Below are 16,201 nucleotides of genomic sequence, written 5' to 3' on the forward strand. Positions count from 1 at the left end.
CTTTGGTGGAAAGCCTTCCCAGAAAATGGATACTGTTAAGCAGCCCACAGATTATGCCATTTTCTTGGTGGAAGGAAAGAAAATAGCTCAATTCCCCCCATCAACAGAGTCAGCGTTGATGGGGGAATCCCTCCCACAGCGCTGATCTTTTCTCCTGGCAGGGGAGCATTCCCCATGGCAAAAACACAATGATCAATACTGACTATAGCACCTTGCAGTGATCATATGAAAAACATTCAACAGGCTGGCTGTACTTAAAATTGATTCAGTCAAGATTCAATCCATTTATGGCCAGCTTTAGAGCGTCAAAGGCAACTCCAACTCCTCATAAAAAAGAAATGAGTTTTTAAAAAGGGATGTCCAACAAGCTCATACAGGTGTGATGGTCACAATGTTTGAACAGAATGTATTTTAAAAATTACTGTATGCACTGCTGAAAGCTACCACCCACCAATTTAGTGTGCAATGAAAATGTGTTAACTTGTATGTGTGAAGAGCCCCACCCCCCAATCTTATATTTATAATTTTTTCTTTTTTTGTTACTTACCACAAGGTGGCTGATAAGCTCAGCATGTAATAGTAGCAACAGATCTTTTTCTAATGGCGACATTAAAGGTCTATTAGACCCCTGATGCAAGTAGACTGGAGACACAGGGCTGTGGAACTGCTTGTTTACCTGGCATCTGTGCTGGGATTTTGACAGCTCTGAACCAATACGTGCTCAGAGTTGAGCACTTCTGGGCGTATTCTCAGCTGGAGAAGATTGTGAATGTACAATCCAGAATTTCTCTGTAACAACCCCTCTGCCATCCTGAATGCCGCCACAGTGGTTTCAGGCTTATGGAAGAGCAAAATAAGCCTGAGATCTAGGAGGAACATGGTTGATTTCATCCATTCACTGCCTAGTGGCTACTGCAAAGTCCAAGCATTCTACCATCTGTCTACAGGGGACAACAATCATTATATAGTCTGTATAGTCACAACTGCACCCTTATCACATGCCTGACGAAGGGGTCCTGCACGGCTCCGAAACCATGCACTTTTCTTTGTGATGTGATCTTTTTGGGATAAAAGCCTTTTTGTGGACCATATCGAGATCCCTGGTGCGCTGGCGAATATGTGAATTGGCCTATGATGTTTCCAGTCCCAGCTGGTAGTCACCACAGCACCCTCTATTGATGAGCTACTTCCAGGAATGTGTGTGAAGGGAATATAGTTATAGCTTGGGAATCCAGGTAGGGTTCTCACTGTGACTGTGTGGATTGACAAAGTTGCTTGAAGATGTTGGTATATGGTTTAGACCCCTTTCACACGGGTCAGATCCAGTTTTGCTCAGCAGGGGATCAGACTGTTGATTCCCTGCTGAGCTGAGCAGAGCTGGCGGATGATGTCTTATGCAGAGTGGACACTGTCGAAGCCTGCTCTCCTCTATGGGCAGTCATTTAAACAGACCAGCTGTCCGTTTACACCCGACTGCCCTCCGGAGTAATCCACCCAAATGGAGGCAAACTGACCCCTCCCATTTGTTTTTGCCGTATCAGACGTAGTTGAGTGTAATTGATGTTACATCCGGATGATCATAGAAGATAATGGAGGGCCAGATTTTTCAGGCGGACCCAACCGGACTGCCTGTGTGAAAGGAGCCTTACAGTGGTTGCCATTTTTTTTCAATTAATTCTCAAGCAAAAAAAAACAAAAAAAAAAAAAACACCACAGTCAGTATTGGCCTCACGTATACTTTAGACTAAATATGGTGGAGAGGTGCAAAATCAATGCACTTGACTTTATATTTTAAAAAATTTAAAGTGCAGTAACTAATAGTCATAAGTCATAGTACCTATATCAAGTTCCAAACATGAAGCGATTTCATAATGTTTATAGAAATACTTAGTTACAGTGTTACTTACAGTTTATAGTTACAACCAATAATGGCAACATCTTCATTAATGATTTGGTAGACTAGCATGGCATGCTGTGCCTACCAAATAGAGATGTATTTTCCAGAAATGAAACTTTGCTAACAGTAATTTGCATTTAGAAGAGCCTGTCTGTAAACTATATAAAAGCAAGAATATCACAAATCTGGGGGTGAAAGCTCGAACACTGCTCAAGGCAGCTCAGGAGAGATGGCAGAATTTTGAAATGGATTTTGGCTGACAGTAACATGTTAAAAAAAAAAGGGGGGGGGGGGGCTTTGCACAGAATTTGATCCGAAAACCAGCAGTATTTCTATTCATTCCTTAAATTTGTGACGGGGTATGTTAAAAAGCCAGTGGTGTGTGAGGAAAATGCAGATGAACGTGCAGACAATTTATGCAGTTCATAAAGGTAGTTATTGTTTCTCTGCCAGAGCGTGGAGAAAGGCTACAGGGAAGAGGAAAATCCAATTACTTACCCACAAATAATATGTAAACTGCAGTGCAAAAATAGCAATGCCTTCATTGTCAAAAGATCCAGCTACCGATCGGGATATGTAGCCTGGCACTATAGCAATGAAACAGGCGGCTAGAAGCCCTGCTCCTTGGTTCCACAGTTCTCGGGTGAGCAGGAAGGTGGAAATTGATGTAAGGCCGCTGAAAACTGGTGCGAGAAACACACATACATCTCGGATGTGGACTGTGATGTTTAACATATTTAAAATCCAATGAATAAGGCCAGCTGTCACCATCAATCCTGGGTACACCTGTAGGGGATATGAACAAAGATTAGTAAGGAAACAGCTTTATCATCAAATTTTAATGCACCACAGAAATAACATTTTATACTTTTGAAAAAAAAAAAAAAAAACCTATAAGAACAGAGAATGAGAAAACCTCTCCTCCCTATACCATTATCACCTATCCCATAAGTAGACACCACTGTGCAGCTCCTACAGGAAGCAACTATAAGTGAGTGAACCTATGGAGTATGTTAAATATTACATAATGAGGACTATACACAAGTAGAGATATTTATAGCTGGGATGGAGGCGACTCATGAGGAAATCTGCTCCAAAAAACGGTCCTACAGATTCTAAAGGGTAGAGCATGCAAGATCTCTAAATATAACCGATTGACACCATTGTCTCAGTTTCTGAATGTGGGAGGGCAGCTACATTCAGGTTAGCAACTCTTCTAAATATGATATACAGACAAATGCAGCATGCTTTGATGGAAAAATTGAACTGGACTGGAGATCCTTCAGAGGTTACATTAGGACACCACTTAGTGGCAAACACAGATTCTTGTGCAGACAAAAATCCACACGTGATACTAGTGTGTGGTATGAACAGGGTATAGAGAACAACTGTGCTTTTTTTGGTGTCGTTATAAATTAAATAAAACCAACAAACCTACGTCTCTGATCATGGCGTGAACAAGCCCTAACTGTTGCTAGACATCTACAGCTCTGGCCATTGTAGGAAGCACCAGCGATCAGTCCCTACAGAGTGAGGTGCTATTTATTAATTTAAAGTATGTTTATAGAATATAATACATAAATTAGGTAATGTATATCTGCATATCCCTGCACTTTAAAATTACTAAAGTATTTTTGGCCACTCACTGCAATACACATTTCATCATGACTTTATTATGAGCAACACATGAAACCCGGAAAAGGGAAACTCCTAGTGATTCAAGAAAAAATAAATGCATTTTGCTTCTGGGTTCCATTAGCCTTTTTTTTCTTAAATTATTCAGAAAGGATGGTTTATCTTAGGTTGCACTGTGGTTAACATATGTAGTTTGTACGGCATCAATGAGGAGTCAAGTTTGTCTAAGGGACAATTTAGATACCAGTTGGAATAATCCAGAAGTCAGACAATTCAGAGTGACTAATCAAAACTCAATATAATTCTGCGCTTTGTTTAAATCCTATAATAAAAGCAGCTAGCACAAGTGAAAGATACAAAAAGTGCAGTGCTAAAAAAAACGATCAGAAATAATAGAACTTCACCAAAAAAAAGGTTTGTGCTCAAATAAATGTCCACAACCATAAATATGTAACCACAATGAATGTGTATCCAACCATTGAAGGTGGGAAGAAAGGACCCACTTATCCAACAAGACCAAAGAAAGAGTGTCACTTCAAGGTTCTAGTGGCAACCACAAGCAAGTAGGAACCCTTACCGAAGTCGTTGGGCTTTCAATCTAATGAACAGCCAAGCATGCTTTAGGGGTCAACCTCAAACATATTCGCAGCAGATGACGATACTCCAATCCTGCAGTTCAACTCTGAACGCCACTCTCCACCAATTGAAGCATGCAAAATATACAAAGGTCGATAGTGCAGTATGTTCTATATGAATGTTTTATTTCAAAGTGGAACCGCAGGATTGGAGTATGGTCATCTGCCGCGATATGTTTGGGGTTGACCCCATAAGCGTACTTGGCTTTTTATTAGACTGAAAGCCCAACAACTTCAGTAAGGGTTCCTACTCACTAGTGGCTTCCACTAAACCTTGAAGTGTCACTCTGGCTCTTCAGTCTCATTGGATATGTGGGTCTTCTCTCCTTCCATGGTTGGACACACATTCATTATTGTGGACATTTATTTCAGCACAAAAACTTTTTTTGGGGATTCTTATTTTTTCCTTATTCATAATTCAAAGTTACTGTTTATTGTTACTAAAATAATAGTGAGGTAGATGGCTGCTAGCAAATGGCAATATAATTTTAACAACTTTACTGACAGTTCAAATAAGCTAGGAAACATATCCACTAACACAATTTTAGTAAAAAGGTATCTCGACCAGAAAGGAAGGGGGGGCTGGGGTTGGGGTCGCATTGTGCCTACATGAAAAGTCTAAAACACTATTTCCCAAATTTCAGTTTCATGTCATCAATGTCTTTTTGCAAGTGTACCGTCAGAAACACATCACATGTTCCACCTATGTACACCACAACAAAACTGCTTCAGCATGTACTGGATAATTTCTCTTTGATGTGGCTGGTTATACACAGATAAGTAATGACTGTATGCCTGTAGGCACTCCTGACCTCCCCCAAGATGTACTTTCTTGGAGGGAAAGAATGATTTTTCAAGGTAGGATTCATCTTTTTGACCTCAGTCTTCAAGTACTCCCAACAAAGAAGGAGGGTACTCATGGACTGAAGTTGAAAACCACAGATCTAACCGATTGCTGGTCCTTCCTACCATGGCCAGAGTCATAGAGATGCAGCAATGGTTAAAAGTTAGGGGAAAATCTTATTCACAAAACTACATTTCACAGATCTTAAAGTGATCAAACATTCTATCACTATTTGATTTTTTTTTTATAAATTCTTTTTATTTATTCAGGTGGCTTTAGTTCTTACATAGGAGAAATAATTTTCCCCAAGCTGCACCTATTGAAGCCTTACATTCCTTACTGTTTCCCCACCTCTGAGAAGCCATGTACTACACTTTCCTGCTTTAAAATGCTTTTAGGTTTGCTTTAATAAATGTGTCAATTTAATGCACAAAACTATAAGAGCCTGTCTGCAATACAAATGCATTTACAAACTGCTAGAAAAGAAAAATGTCAGATATGCAAGTCGTGGCCATGTGCAAAGTCCTGAACTGGGAACTTGGGAACCTGCCATAAAAGTCACATGCTTTCCCATCAAACTCCCTGGGGTTTTCTTAAAAGCATCCACTTTATATAGAGTACATCCCAGTACTCTGTCCACTCAGAGAACAGTGTCCAGCAGTCACACTATTCTCTACAAACTGGGCCTGTAGGCCATAAAAGTAGTCACAGTCTGTTGGTTGAAGTAAACCTGTCAAGACAGAAATATGTCGGTTGTCGTTTGCGGACTTCCTTCCTGAAACACTGAAAGGCTGTTGACTCCATGGATTCACTTGTTTCTGGCTCAAAACAAAAATGCAGAATGAGAAAGTCAGAATCTCCATCTACATATTAGGAACTTCAAGTTTCTCCCACAAAAAAGGATTCTTGCAAAATAAAACACGCAATTGCTATTGGTAAGTCAACAGGTAACTTGACCTAATCCCAGAAGGCTATCCCGTACCTTGCTATGTATTATCACATCCTACACTTGAAGAAATGTGCAGCCCTAATGTGTAGCCTACTAAATACAACGCAATAAATGTTGATTTTATTTAAAACCTACTCCTAAGGCAATTCACAATTAGTATGAAAAGGGACAAAAATACAAAAAGAGTGTAGAATTTAAATACATCATAGGCCAATTAAGTAATTTCTTGAGGTTTCAAACTGTACCACATCTATAATTAACAACCTCAGAAAATCAAATGACTTTTTTAATCATCTAATGTCCTTTTTAATTTTTGCTAAAAATCTAGGGTTAAAAGTTAAGTATTCTTTAGTCAGAAAGAAAATACTGTTTGTTTTAAACCAACCCATTAACAAAAATGGTTTGATTAGGGAATTTAAAAAAATGTTCAATTCCATTGAAACCTTAATGTTATTACTAAAATAAAACAAGACTTTGTTTTAATATTAAATAACTGTAGTCTTTTTCCTATGTATGTAAAAGAAAAAAATGTGTTAAAAACACATCTGTGTAATACATGCATCTGCATCTATTCCCATATGTTTTACTACAGATGCTGAAAGCGCAGAAAAATGCTTGGTGGTCCTGTCAAAAAGCCAGTGAGCTCCTAACGTCCTCCAGCTTTGCCTCTGCTGCAATGAAATTACACATTATGCAGTGAATGTGTGTGTGTTCTATCCGGCTGGACTACATAACTGTCACTTATTTTATCGAAATGAGGAGAGAAAAACTTGTTCTGCAAAGCAGGATCTGTCTAATTGAAAACAATAGGCTGCTGTACTCACAGTACTCCTGACAGCCAGACATGAAGATCCTTTGCCAAGGTTTTAAGTCCCAAGGGAGCATATGTAAGAATCTTTTTTTATTATGTGCCAGATTACATTTTGCTAAAGTGCATTTGCCCTGCTGGTTACTGATACGCTTTAATGTAATGAAGACCCTTCCCCTACAGAACAATGGCGCATCAAACTATTATCAAATACTGAAGATTTACAACTCAAATGTCACCCGGACGGTCACTATAGGGAAATCACAGAACCTGCATGATTTTAGGTTGTAATTGGTCTCCACTGAATATGAGAGGTGAATCAAGAAGGCAGCCACTTTATTAAAAACAATGCCTACCAGCATAAAATGTCCAGATTGAAAGGTAGTAGGCTCAACTACTCTGAATCTTCACCACTCTTGATATAGAGACATTTTCAAAGTTGGGATAATAGCCATTTATCTTCAACATAAAAAGTAGTACGAGGCAAACCATGAGATATTTTAGTACATTTACTAAACAATTTGTGAATATTCACTGTGAGCTATTTGACCCAGAGAAAAACATCTGACTGTTTGGGATTTGTTTTTATCACCGATCGGTAGAAGACTATGAACTTTCAAAAGTGTGGATTGCTGCTGTGATTACTGTTATATTGATTGCTATTCATGACATTGTGGGGGTTATTTGCTAAAACTTGGAGTGCAAAACTTGGTGTAGCTCTGTATAGAAACCGATCAGCTTCCATGTTTTCTTGTCAAAGCTTAATTGAACGAGGTGACGTTAGAAGATTGGCTGCCATGCACAGCTGCACCAGATTTTGCACTCTCTGGTTTTAGTAAATAACCACCGATGTAAAATATTCACTTCACTTTATTATCCAGTCATGGGCAGAGGAAATAAATAACAAAGGACTTTCTTTCTCATGACTAGATAATTGAACGGAATCTTCACACATTCTCAAATCCTTTAATAAATCATTGCTTGTCTTCGGATACTTCGGGGAAGATTTAAACAAGGTGGTACATTTTGAAGGTGGGCAAAAGGCATAATTAGGAGTCTGCAATCTACTTATTTAAAAAAAACCTAATGTGAGTGAGTAATTGCTCAAGGAGAAGAAGCTTCGGACTATCAAGTCATTTATCTACAGAACTAGATCAATAATTTGTTCATTACAACCACATATATTTATACCTTCCTGGTTAATATTGGTTATATATTCTTTAGTGACAACTAAGCTACAAAAGTCCAATAGCAGTCCAGCAATGTTTCTCCATGCTTCATTAAAGTAAGCAACAGAAGGAAATATAGATGTTTTACACCAAACTGGTGTTTAGAGAACAGCGCTTTGCCATGATATCCCCATTAAAGCATACCGAGCAATCTTTGTCAAGGAACCCTTGAAATAACATTCTGGTCTTAGGGAACCCCTGCTAAAAAATTACTTTATCTACAACTTATGATACATTAGTGAGATAGTCACTGGGAAGAATGTTCCTTACACTTGTGGTCATTGGGAAGAAATACCCCCTTACAGAGAGCTAAAAAAAAAAATCAATGGTGTCAGTGGGAAAGGCAAAAATTGCTCATTGCTCAGGGAACCCCTAGCAACCTCTGGAAGAACCCCAAGATTCCATGGCACCTTGGTGGAGAAACCCCGATATAGAGATTGCTATACATCAGCCAGCTACATATTAGGGCATATAACAATGTAAACCATAACACAAACAGTTCACTAAAAGTGAATAATAAACACAGAGCCCAATAAACAAACCTCAATATTGCAATATCACACACAGTGAGTGAATGTAACTGTATAAACCTAAAAACACACAGCAATACAGAATGCACAAGTGTACAGTGAGAAATCAACAGTAAACACCCAGCTGACCATCTACTACAGGCCATGTAAAAAATATTGGAAAAAAAGGCGCTGTGGAAAATGCTCTCAGACAAGCACCTTAGTGGAGGTGCATCTTTATTGGGTGAGATAAAGTAGCAAGTATAATAAAATTAACCAGCCTGAAGTGGACAGTGGTTAATTTTATTATACTTGCTACTTTATCTCACCCAATAAAGATGCACCTCCACTAAGGTGCTTGTCTGAGAGCATTTTCCACAGCGCCTTTTTTTCCAGTTCTCTTTATCATGCATATGATTAACAAGGCAGCAGTGGTGAGCTCATGATTAACTGTTCACATGTTTCCACCTGGAGTGGCCTCTCTGCGCTCATTTGTATGAGTTTTCCATGTAAAAAATATATATAACTGTATATCATGAACACAATGAGGTATGGCTCACATATAGGTAAATAAACCAAAACGTGAATAAAGCAAAGTGATCTAAAAATCAATAGAGCATAAAGTGACAGTCCACAGTGATCATCATAAAAAGTCCAAAAAAAATTCAAAGTGAATTTTCCCCTTGGTACACCACTGTGTCCACCATCACCCAGCATTCACGCTCACCTCCAAGCATTGACCTATAGATAACAGGTCAAGAAGTGCTCAAACCAACATCCAAAATTCCTCTGCAGGTCAGGGCTGGAGGGATTCCACTCCAACAGGTCTCTGGTTTAGGGGTGTACACAAATATAAAGGGGCTGTCACAGTGGCACCTCATAGTATTCACTTTTCGTGAACGGTTTGTGTTGTGGTTTGCATTGTTGTATGCCCTTATACGTAGGTGGGTTTTTATTTATTTAGTCACTCACTTATTTATTGATTAGTATGCACTTTATTGAAGTTGAGATTTACAGCTCAGCACTATTTACCTTTTTGATTTGCCTTTTGAGTGGTGGAACACTTTTGATGCTTGCAGCTTTAGTACAGTTATATTTCTTTGGCAGCACATAAGGCTTTTTTCTTTACACATCATCAACTAGAGCAGTGGTTCTCAACCTGTGGGTCGCGACCCCTTTGGGGGGTCAAACGACCCTTTCACAGGGGTCGCCTAAGACCATCGGAAAACACATATTTCCGATGTGTACAGAGCAGCTACTGTGTTGAAAGCAGCTACTGTGTTGAAAGCAGCTACTGTGTTGAAAGCAGCTACTGTGTTGAAAGCAGCCGTATTGAAGGTAAAACAACACATGAATTATAATTACTGGGTAAAGAATTTTATGGTTGGGGGGGGGTCACCATAACATGAGGAACTGTATTAAAGGGTTGCGGCATTAGGAAGGTTGAGAACCACTGAACTAGAGTGTTTAACACCCAAGTTCCATCACTGTGACCAAAGATGTTAGTAAACATCTGGTTACAGCACTGAAGTGCATATTCATGTGGACAAGCATCTGGATTAATGGACAGGAAAAGGACACGAGTTGATCTATGACCTGTTTACGCACTACTAAGCTGCCCCATAGGATATACAATAGGTATGTGATAGAACCTATAGGAGTCTGCTTTTTTACTTCATATGTCAGATAAAGGGCATCGGTAAGAACAGAAATATCAGAGCTCCCTTTGCTTGATCCCAGGAGCTCACAGGACACTTTCAGAGCAGTGGTCCCCAAACTGTGCTTACAACTGTACAAAAGTATTGAGGTCTATGCACACTGGGCAAAAAATGCTGGTTCCCTTGTCAGAAAAAAACAAAAAAAAAACAAACCAAAAAAAAACAAACCAAAAAAAAACAAACCAAAAAAAAACAAACCAAAAAAAACACAAACCAAAAAAAACACAAACCAAAAAAAAAACACAAACCAAAAAACACTCAGAGCATTTTTGTACAGGAGGAGTCAAGGATCTTATATGAAGTTTAGGAGCATTCAGCATATTTTTTTTTTTTTTTGTTTTTTTTTCCTTCCCCTAAACTCTAAATCTAAAAATATGCCTCTAAAAGGATCTAATGTGCATGGATACATGTGATAACATTAGCTGCCGTTTTTTTTAGGCCAGTGTGCATGGACCCTAAATGCAAATACATTTGCTCTCTGAGCCATGTCTTGCTTTTCCCTTTTAAACTCAGTTTGTCAAAAGAATTTATTTTTTGATAAACAGCAGATATAAATGTATTTGATTACCAGAATTTGTCCACCTCTTGTATTTATTTTAAAATTTATACAGATGCTTTTTGAGCTACTGTATATATTTAAAGGGTTGTTGCTTATAGTGATCCTACACCAAGGCTTGGCAAATCCCAGGCACCAGGTTACCATGGACACTAGAAATAAAATTGTGGCACCTATGTTTACACACTGCATCCCACTGACTGCAATGCAAAGGTGGCCTCCCACTGACTGCAATGCAAAGGTGGCCTCCCACTGACTGCAATGCAAAGGTGGCCTCCCATTGACTGCAATGCAAAGGTGGCCTCCCATTGACTGCAATGCAAAGGTTGCCTCCCATTGACTGCAATGCAAAGGTTGCCTCCCACTGACTTCACAGGATTGCTATTGACAGTAGTTTTTGTGTTGAACACTTATCCCCGCATGTCACTTTACTCTATCATTTGTGAGTCTGGAACACACGGCTACAAACTCGCCCATGACCCTTTTCCTAATGGCACTCAAAACACAATGCGTGTGGATCACATCTAAGTGAACCTCCTCAATAGGAACACATATCTTGCCTGTCATGTGAATCTGAGTTTGAAAGCACATCCAAATTCGCATCTGTGTGAACCAGGGCAGCTCCATTCACACCTGGGTGTTTTGGGATCACTGTAGAATCACTGATTGCAAAATGCAGGTTCGGGTGCCATTACTTTTAATGGCACATAAAACGTAGTGCAGGTTTGCCGCAATTGTTACGTGGCAAATCACATCTTGAGAAGCTTGTTGCCCAAAAGCGGCTTTGCCCCAGGTGCTGTCAACCCACACTTCACTTTATAGTGGGGGGGAAAAAAAAAAAGAAAAAAAAAAAAAAAGCTCCTAACTTTTTTAGCAGACTCCTAGATTCAAAGCAAATTTGTCAAGCCCTGTACTAAAAAATGCACTGTTTTATTTACATTGTCCCTGCTATTTCTGGATGATGGCATTGTAATTATTTTAAATTAAAAACAAACACACACACACCTAAGTACCTTTACCCTAATTGATATACAGCTGACACATGACCCAGATCTTTCCTAACCTATCTATAGTGAAATGTGAAACATAAGCAGGAGGAGCCTCTAGTCCTCTGCTGCTGGTCACGTTAAAAAAAAAAAAAAAAGTAAAAAGCCTTTGTAATACAGAGTAAAAATAAATAAGATCAATAAACTGTTTTAAATTGACATACAAAAATATATATTTGAACTCAAATCTTTACTCTAGAAATAACATGGTGTGGGCGGATTTCTGCCAGTCACAGGCTGTGTCACGCCTCTCCATCCTTCATTGAGAACTACAAGCCATCTGCTGCAATTGGCCGACTGTATTCTAGGGATTCATTCAGAGGAAACTGAATGAATGACAATAGACGTGTGGGAAGAGCGGTTTTCAAATTTTGAGAGCGAGAACAGGGAGAGGATCCCCTGCCCTACACATGCTGGAATGTGTTAAATGTTCCACCCTAAAAACAGGTGGAACATGTAACATGTTCCAAACGGTGAACTTCTCCTTTAAAAATGTGTATTGTTGTGGAAATGATTTTGGAAAAAATATATTTAGCTGGGCGATGCTTGTTGTCATGTGGGAACACACAAACACGTTCAGTACACCTCTGCTTACAGTATATAAGCACATTTCCCTTTGTTTTATTCATTAAACAAGTTAGGGGCTCACTGGATTTTTTTTAAGTGAATAACAGTATCTGTTACACTGAAATCCCAAGCAATGTTACTAGTCCTTTCAAGTTCTCCTATGTTGGACTACAGTAGCACATATTGTACCATTCATATTAAAATTTGCCATTTCACCCCATGCATTAGTTTTGCTACGTAAATACTATGGATACGTCATAGTACACTACAATTTCACCACCTCCCGTCCAGCCATTGTATATAAACGGCCGGACAGTGCAGGGTTGGGTGGCCGTTTATAAACAGCCTCCCCGCACCCTGGGAGCACACAGCACCGCGATTCGGTGCCCGCTGTGTCCTCTGGACACAGTGAAACACCGATAGTCAGACGGGACCTCGCACGTGATCACTGATTGGCCAATCAGTGATCACATGCAGAGTAGTAAGCAAGATGTCACTTCTGACATCATTGCTTACTACATGTGAAATCAGTGAATGATCACAGAGGTCACATGGTACAAGGCTATTCACAACAGCCTTTTAGCATGTGACAAGCTGTGACCAATCACAACTCTCACAGTATTTCTCAATGGCTGCAAGAATGCAGCTAGAGAGGAGGAATTATTGCTTTTACAGCCTTTATGGGTATAAAAGCAATCCGTGTAAAAAAAAAAAAAAAATCTTCCTCACCCCCAAGTAGCACAGTGTCACCATGGTGACACTGTACTGCTAGGGTGATAGTATGTAAAAACAAAAAAAACAACAAAAACACAAATATAAAAAAAATTAAAAGTAAAAAAAAAAAAAAGTTTAAAAATTATAATTTTGGTTATAAACTAATTTGGGTGTTTTTTTTTTTACTAAAAAGAGAACGAAATATATTTTGGCCAAGATTTATGATTAAATACTACTTGCAAAATTTTATAAGAAAAACCACTTTTCAAAATTTTGGAAAATTCATTTATATAGCAAAAAAAAAATAAAAATCCCAGTGGTGAATAAATACCACCAAAATAAAGCTTTATCTCTCTCAAAAAAATGCTAAGAAATTCATATGGGTACAGTGCTGCATGACCACACAATTGTCAAAGTGTGATAGCACTGAAAGCTGAAAATTGGCCTGGACAGGAAGGGGGTAAGTGTGTCCGGACTGGAAGTGGTTAAAGATATCATGCAATAAGAATACGAGGATTAACACAAGCGTACCAAAAACGTGAACGATAAAAAGGAGGAACTTAAGGCAGTGTACAATACATTGCTTAATCTTCATTTTGCTTCCCTTAGATATTCCCATGGATAAAATGGAATGCCCATGAGCACTAATGTAACAGCTTCACTGTTTCAGATTTTTTAATGGATATTTTCTGTAGAGCTACTTGGAAGGTCCATTTAATTATATGCATGAATGCCGATTTAGCTGTGTTCTAGTTGCTTGCTTTTTTTTTTAAACCAAAAAGCAGCTGCAGACTTGGAGCAAACCAGAAATCCGAGGAATAATGTAACGTATTTCAGGTACATATGGTAGAAAAAACAAACAAATTGACATTCAATAATACATGCATTTTATTAGTGAATGCTTAATGAAGATTGTGTGAGATTAAAAAAAAAAAAAAAAAAATCTATGTATAAAAAAACCCCCACATTTTGGTATCCTGAATAAAATAAGTTTGTTCCTTGTACAGGGTGAAATCTCAGTTTTTTTTAATTTTAAATAGTGTACCGGTATTGAGAACAATTGCATTATAATCGGTTGTAAGCAGCAGATTACATGCAGAACAGAGTATGGAGGGGAGTGGTATGTTACCTAATACAAGAGACATGGATGATAGAACATACAGTGCTGGGGGAAGGAAGTTGGCTCAGGGGGGCTATTGACCAACAGTACAATATGACACCAAAAGGATGAAAACTAGGAAAACTTATCTAGACCAGAGAACAAAAACTTGAGTGTATTGCAGTTTACCAGTTAGATGTGGTGGATATAGAGTGGGTATAGAAAAAAAAAATAGTCCCCCTCCCTTAAAATAATCACAGTTTTGCTCTTCCATGCTTAACAGACACAGATTGTTTTATCCGGCTGCAGCCTATAAAACATCCAAGTAAAAGATATAACACCAACATGTCAGAAAAAAATAAATTTAAACACAGCATCACTGAGTTGGAAAATGGATCACCCCCTTGTGCCAGTATTTTGCTTTAATTCCAGCCTTTAGTCTGTCGGGATAGGTCTCTACTAACTTTGCACATCTAGACTTTGCAATATTTGCCCACTCTTTGCACAAGTTCAGTTAAATTTGATGGGGACCATTTGTGGACTGCAGTCTTCAAGTCATTGCACAGATTTTCAATGCGGTTTAAGACTGGGCTCTGATTAGGCCATGTAAGGACATTCACCTTTTTCTCCATCAAACACTGCGTGGACATTTTTGCTGTGTGCTTTGGGTCATGGTCATGTTAGAATGTAAACCTTCTTCCCATTGACAACTTTCTGGCAGAGGGCAGCAGATTTTCCTCAAGACTGATGGTATTTTTCCTTCTATCCCGACAAGTGCTCCAGTCCGTGTTGCAGAAAAAACACCCCCTAACAGGATATTACCACCTCCATGCTTTACTGTAGGAATGGTGTTGTTTGGATGGTGAGCTGTACTGGATTTCCACCAGACATTTCGTTTAGTGTTGAGGCCAAATAATTCAATTTCAGTCTCATCTGACCAGGAAATCTTTTTCCATGTGGCCTCAGAATCTTCAAGGTGTGTTTAAGCAAATCTCAGTCATGACTGCCATGTGGCCTTTCTTGCACCCTCCCATACAAGCCACATTTGTGGAGAATTTGTGATATTGTTGTCACATGCACACAATGACCACTCTTTGTCATAAATTCCTGCAATTGCTTCAGAGTTGCAGTAGGCCTCTTGGTAGTCTCTCTGACCAGTTTGGAGCGACGTCCTGATCCAGGGAGGGTTTGTGTTGTACCAAATACCTTTCACTTCTTTATAACAGACTTCACTGTGCTTCTAGGCATTGATAAAGCCTTCGAAAAAATTTTTTCGATCCATCTTCTGAATTGTGCCTGTCTTTATCCTGGAGATCTTTTGACAGTGCCTTGCCACCCATAGTTGATTGTTTGCTTCAGCAGCACTACTAGGGACTGAAATGCTCCAGGAAAGCTCTTTACATGCTGAGCTAATCAAAATGACCACAGCTTATCACAGTTGAAAGTCAAATGGCTTTGTGTGCCATTGAGAAGGTGATTACCTACACCTGACACTCATTTTTAGAAGGTCGATCCTTTTTCCAACTCAGGGATTCTGTTTTGGAATTTTTTTTCTGACATGTTGGTGTTCGCTCTTTCACTTGGATGTTACAAGCTGCACTGAGTAAATACAGCTGAATAAAACAAAAATGGTCTGTCTGTCTTCAATTCAGGTTGCAAAGCAACATATTGTGATTTTTTTTTTTTTTTTGCGGGGGGGATCCTTTTTGATGCCCACTGTATTTGTCTTTTTACAGTGTATTAGGACTATATAACACCTCCCTCTCCCAAAGAAAAAGCGGATTACAATTCAAAGTTGTGGTATATTATACATCCAGGTGTGAAAGTGCTCAATCCCACCACCAGCGAACACTGTGGCCTGTCACCTTACCAATGACCCCTAAGCTAACAAGCAAGTTATAATATGTATTCCCACCCAGATCACACGCTGCTATCTTCTGATCAGCACTCATTCATGCACTTGTGACAAGTGCCCAAGTCTGTAAGTGTGATTTT

The 16,201-nt window shown here is 39.0% G+C and overlaps 1 protein-coding gene across 1 annotated transcript in view; it reads right to left on the bottom strand.

The window, feature by feature from the left end:
* Positions 1–16,201, bottom strand: part of STT3B (STT3 oligosaccharyltransferase complex catalytic subunit B) — a 240,927-nt gene that overhangs the window by 131,922 nt on the left and 92,804 nt on the right. The window contains exon 3 of the mRNA XM_089690796.1: positions 2,396–2,683. Coding sequence (XP_089546922.1) covers positions 2,396–2,683 — 288 coding nt within the window. The remainder of the gene's footprint in view (positions 1–2,395; positions 2,684–16,201) is intronic.

Source organism: Staurois parvus, unplaced genomic scaffold (genome assembly GCF_062004578.1).
Source record: "Staurois parvus isolate SC_StPar_1 unplaced genomic scaffold, SC_StPar_1.0 ptg000021l, whole genome shotgun sequence".
In the NCBI taxonomy this organism is placed as follows: Eukaryota; Metazoa; Chordata; class Amphibia; order Anura; family Ranidae; genus Staurois; species Staurois parvus.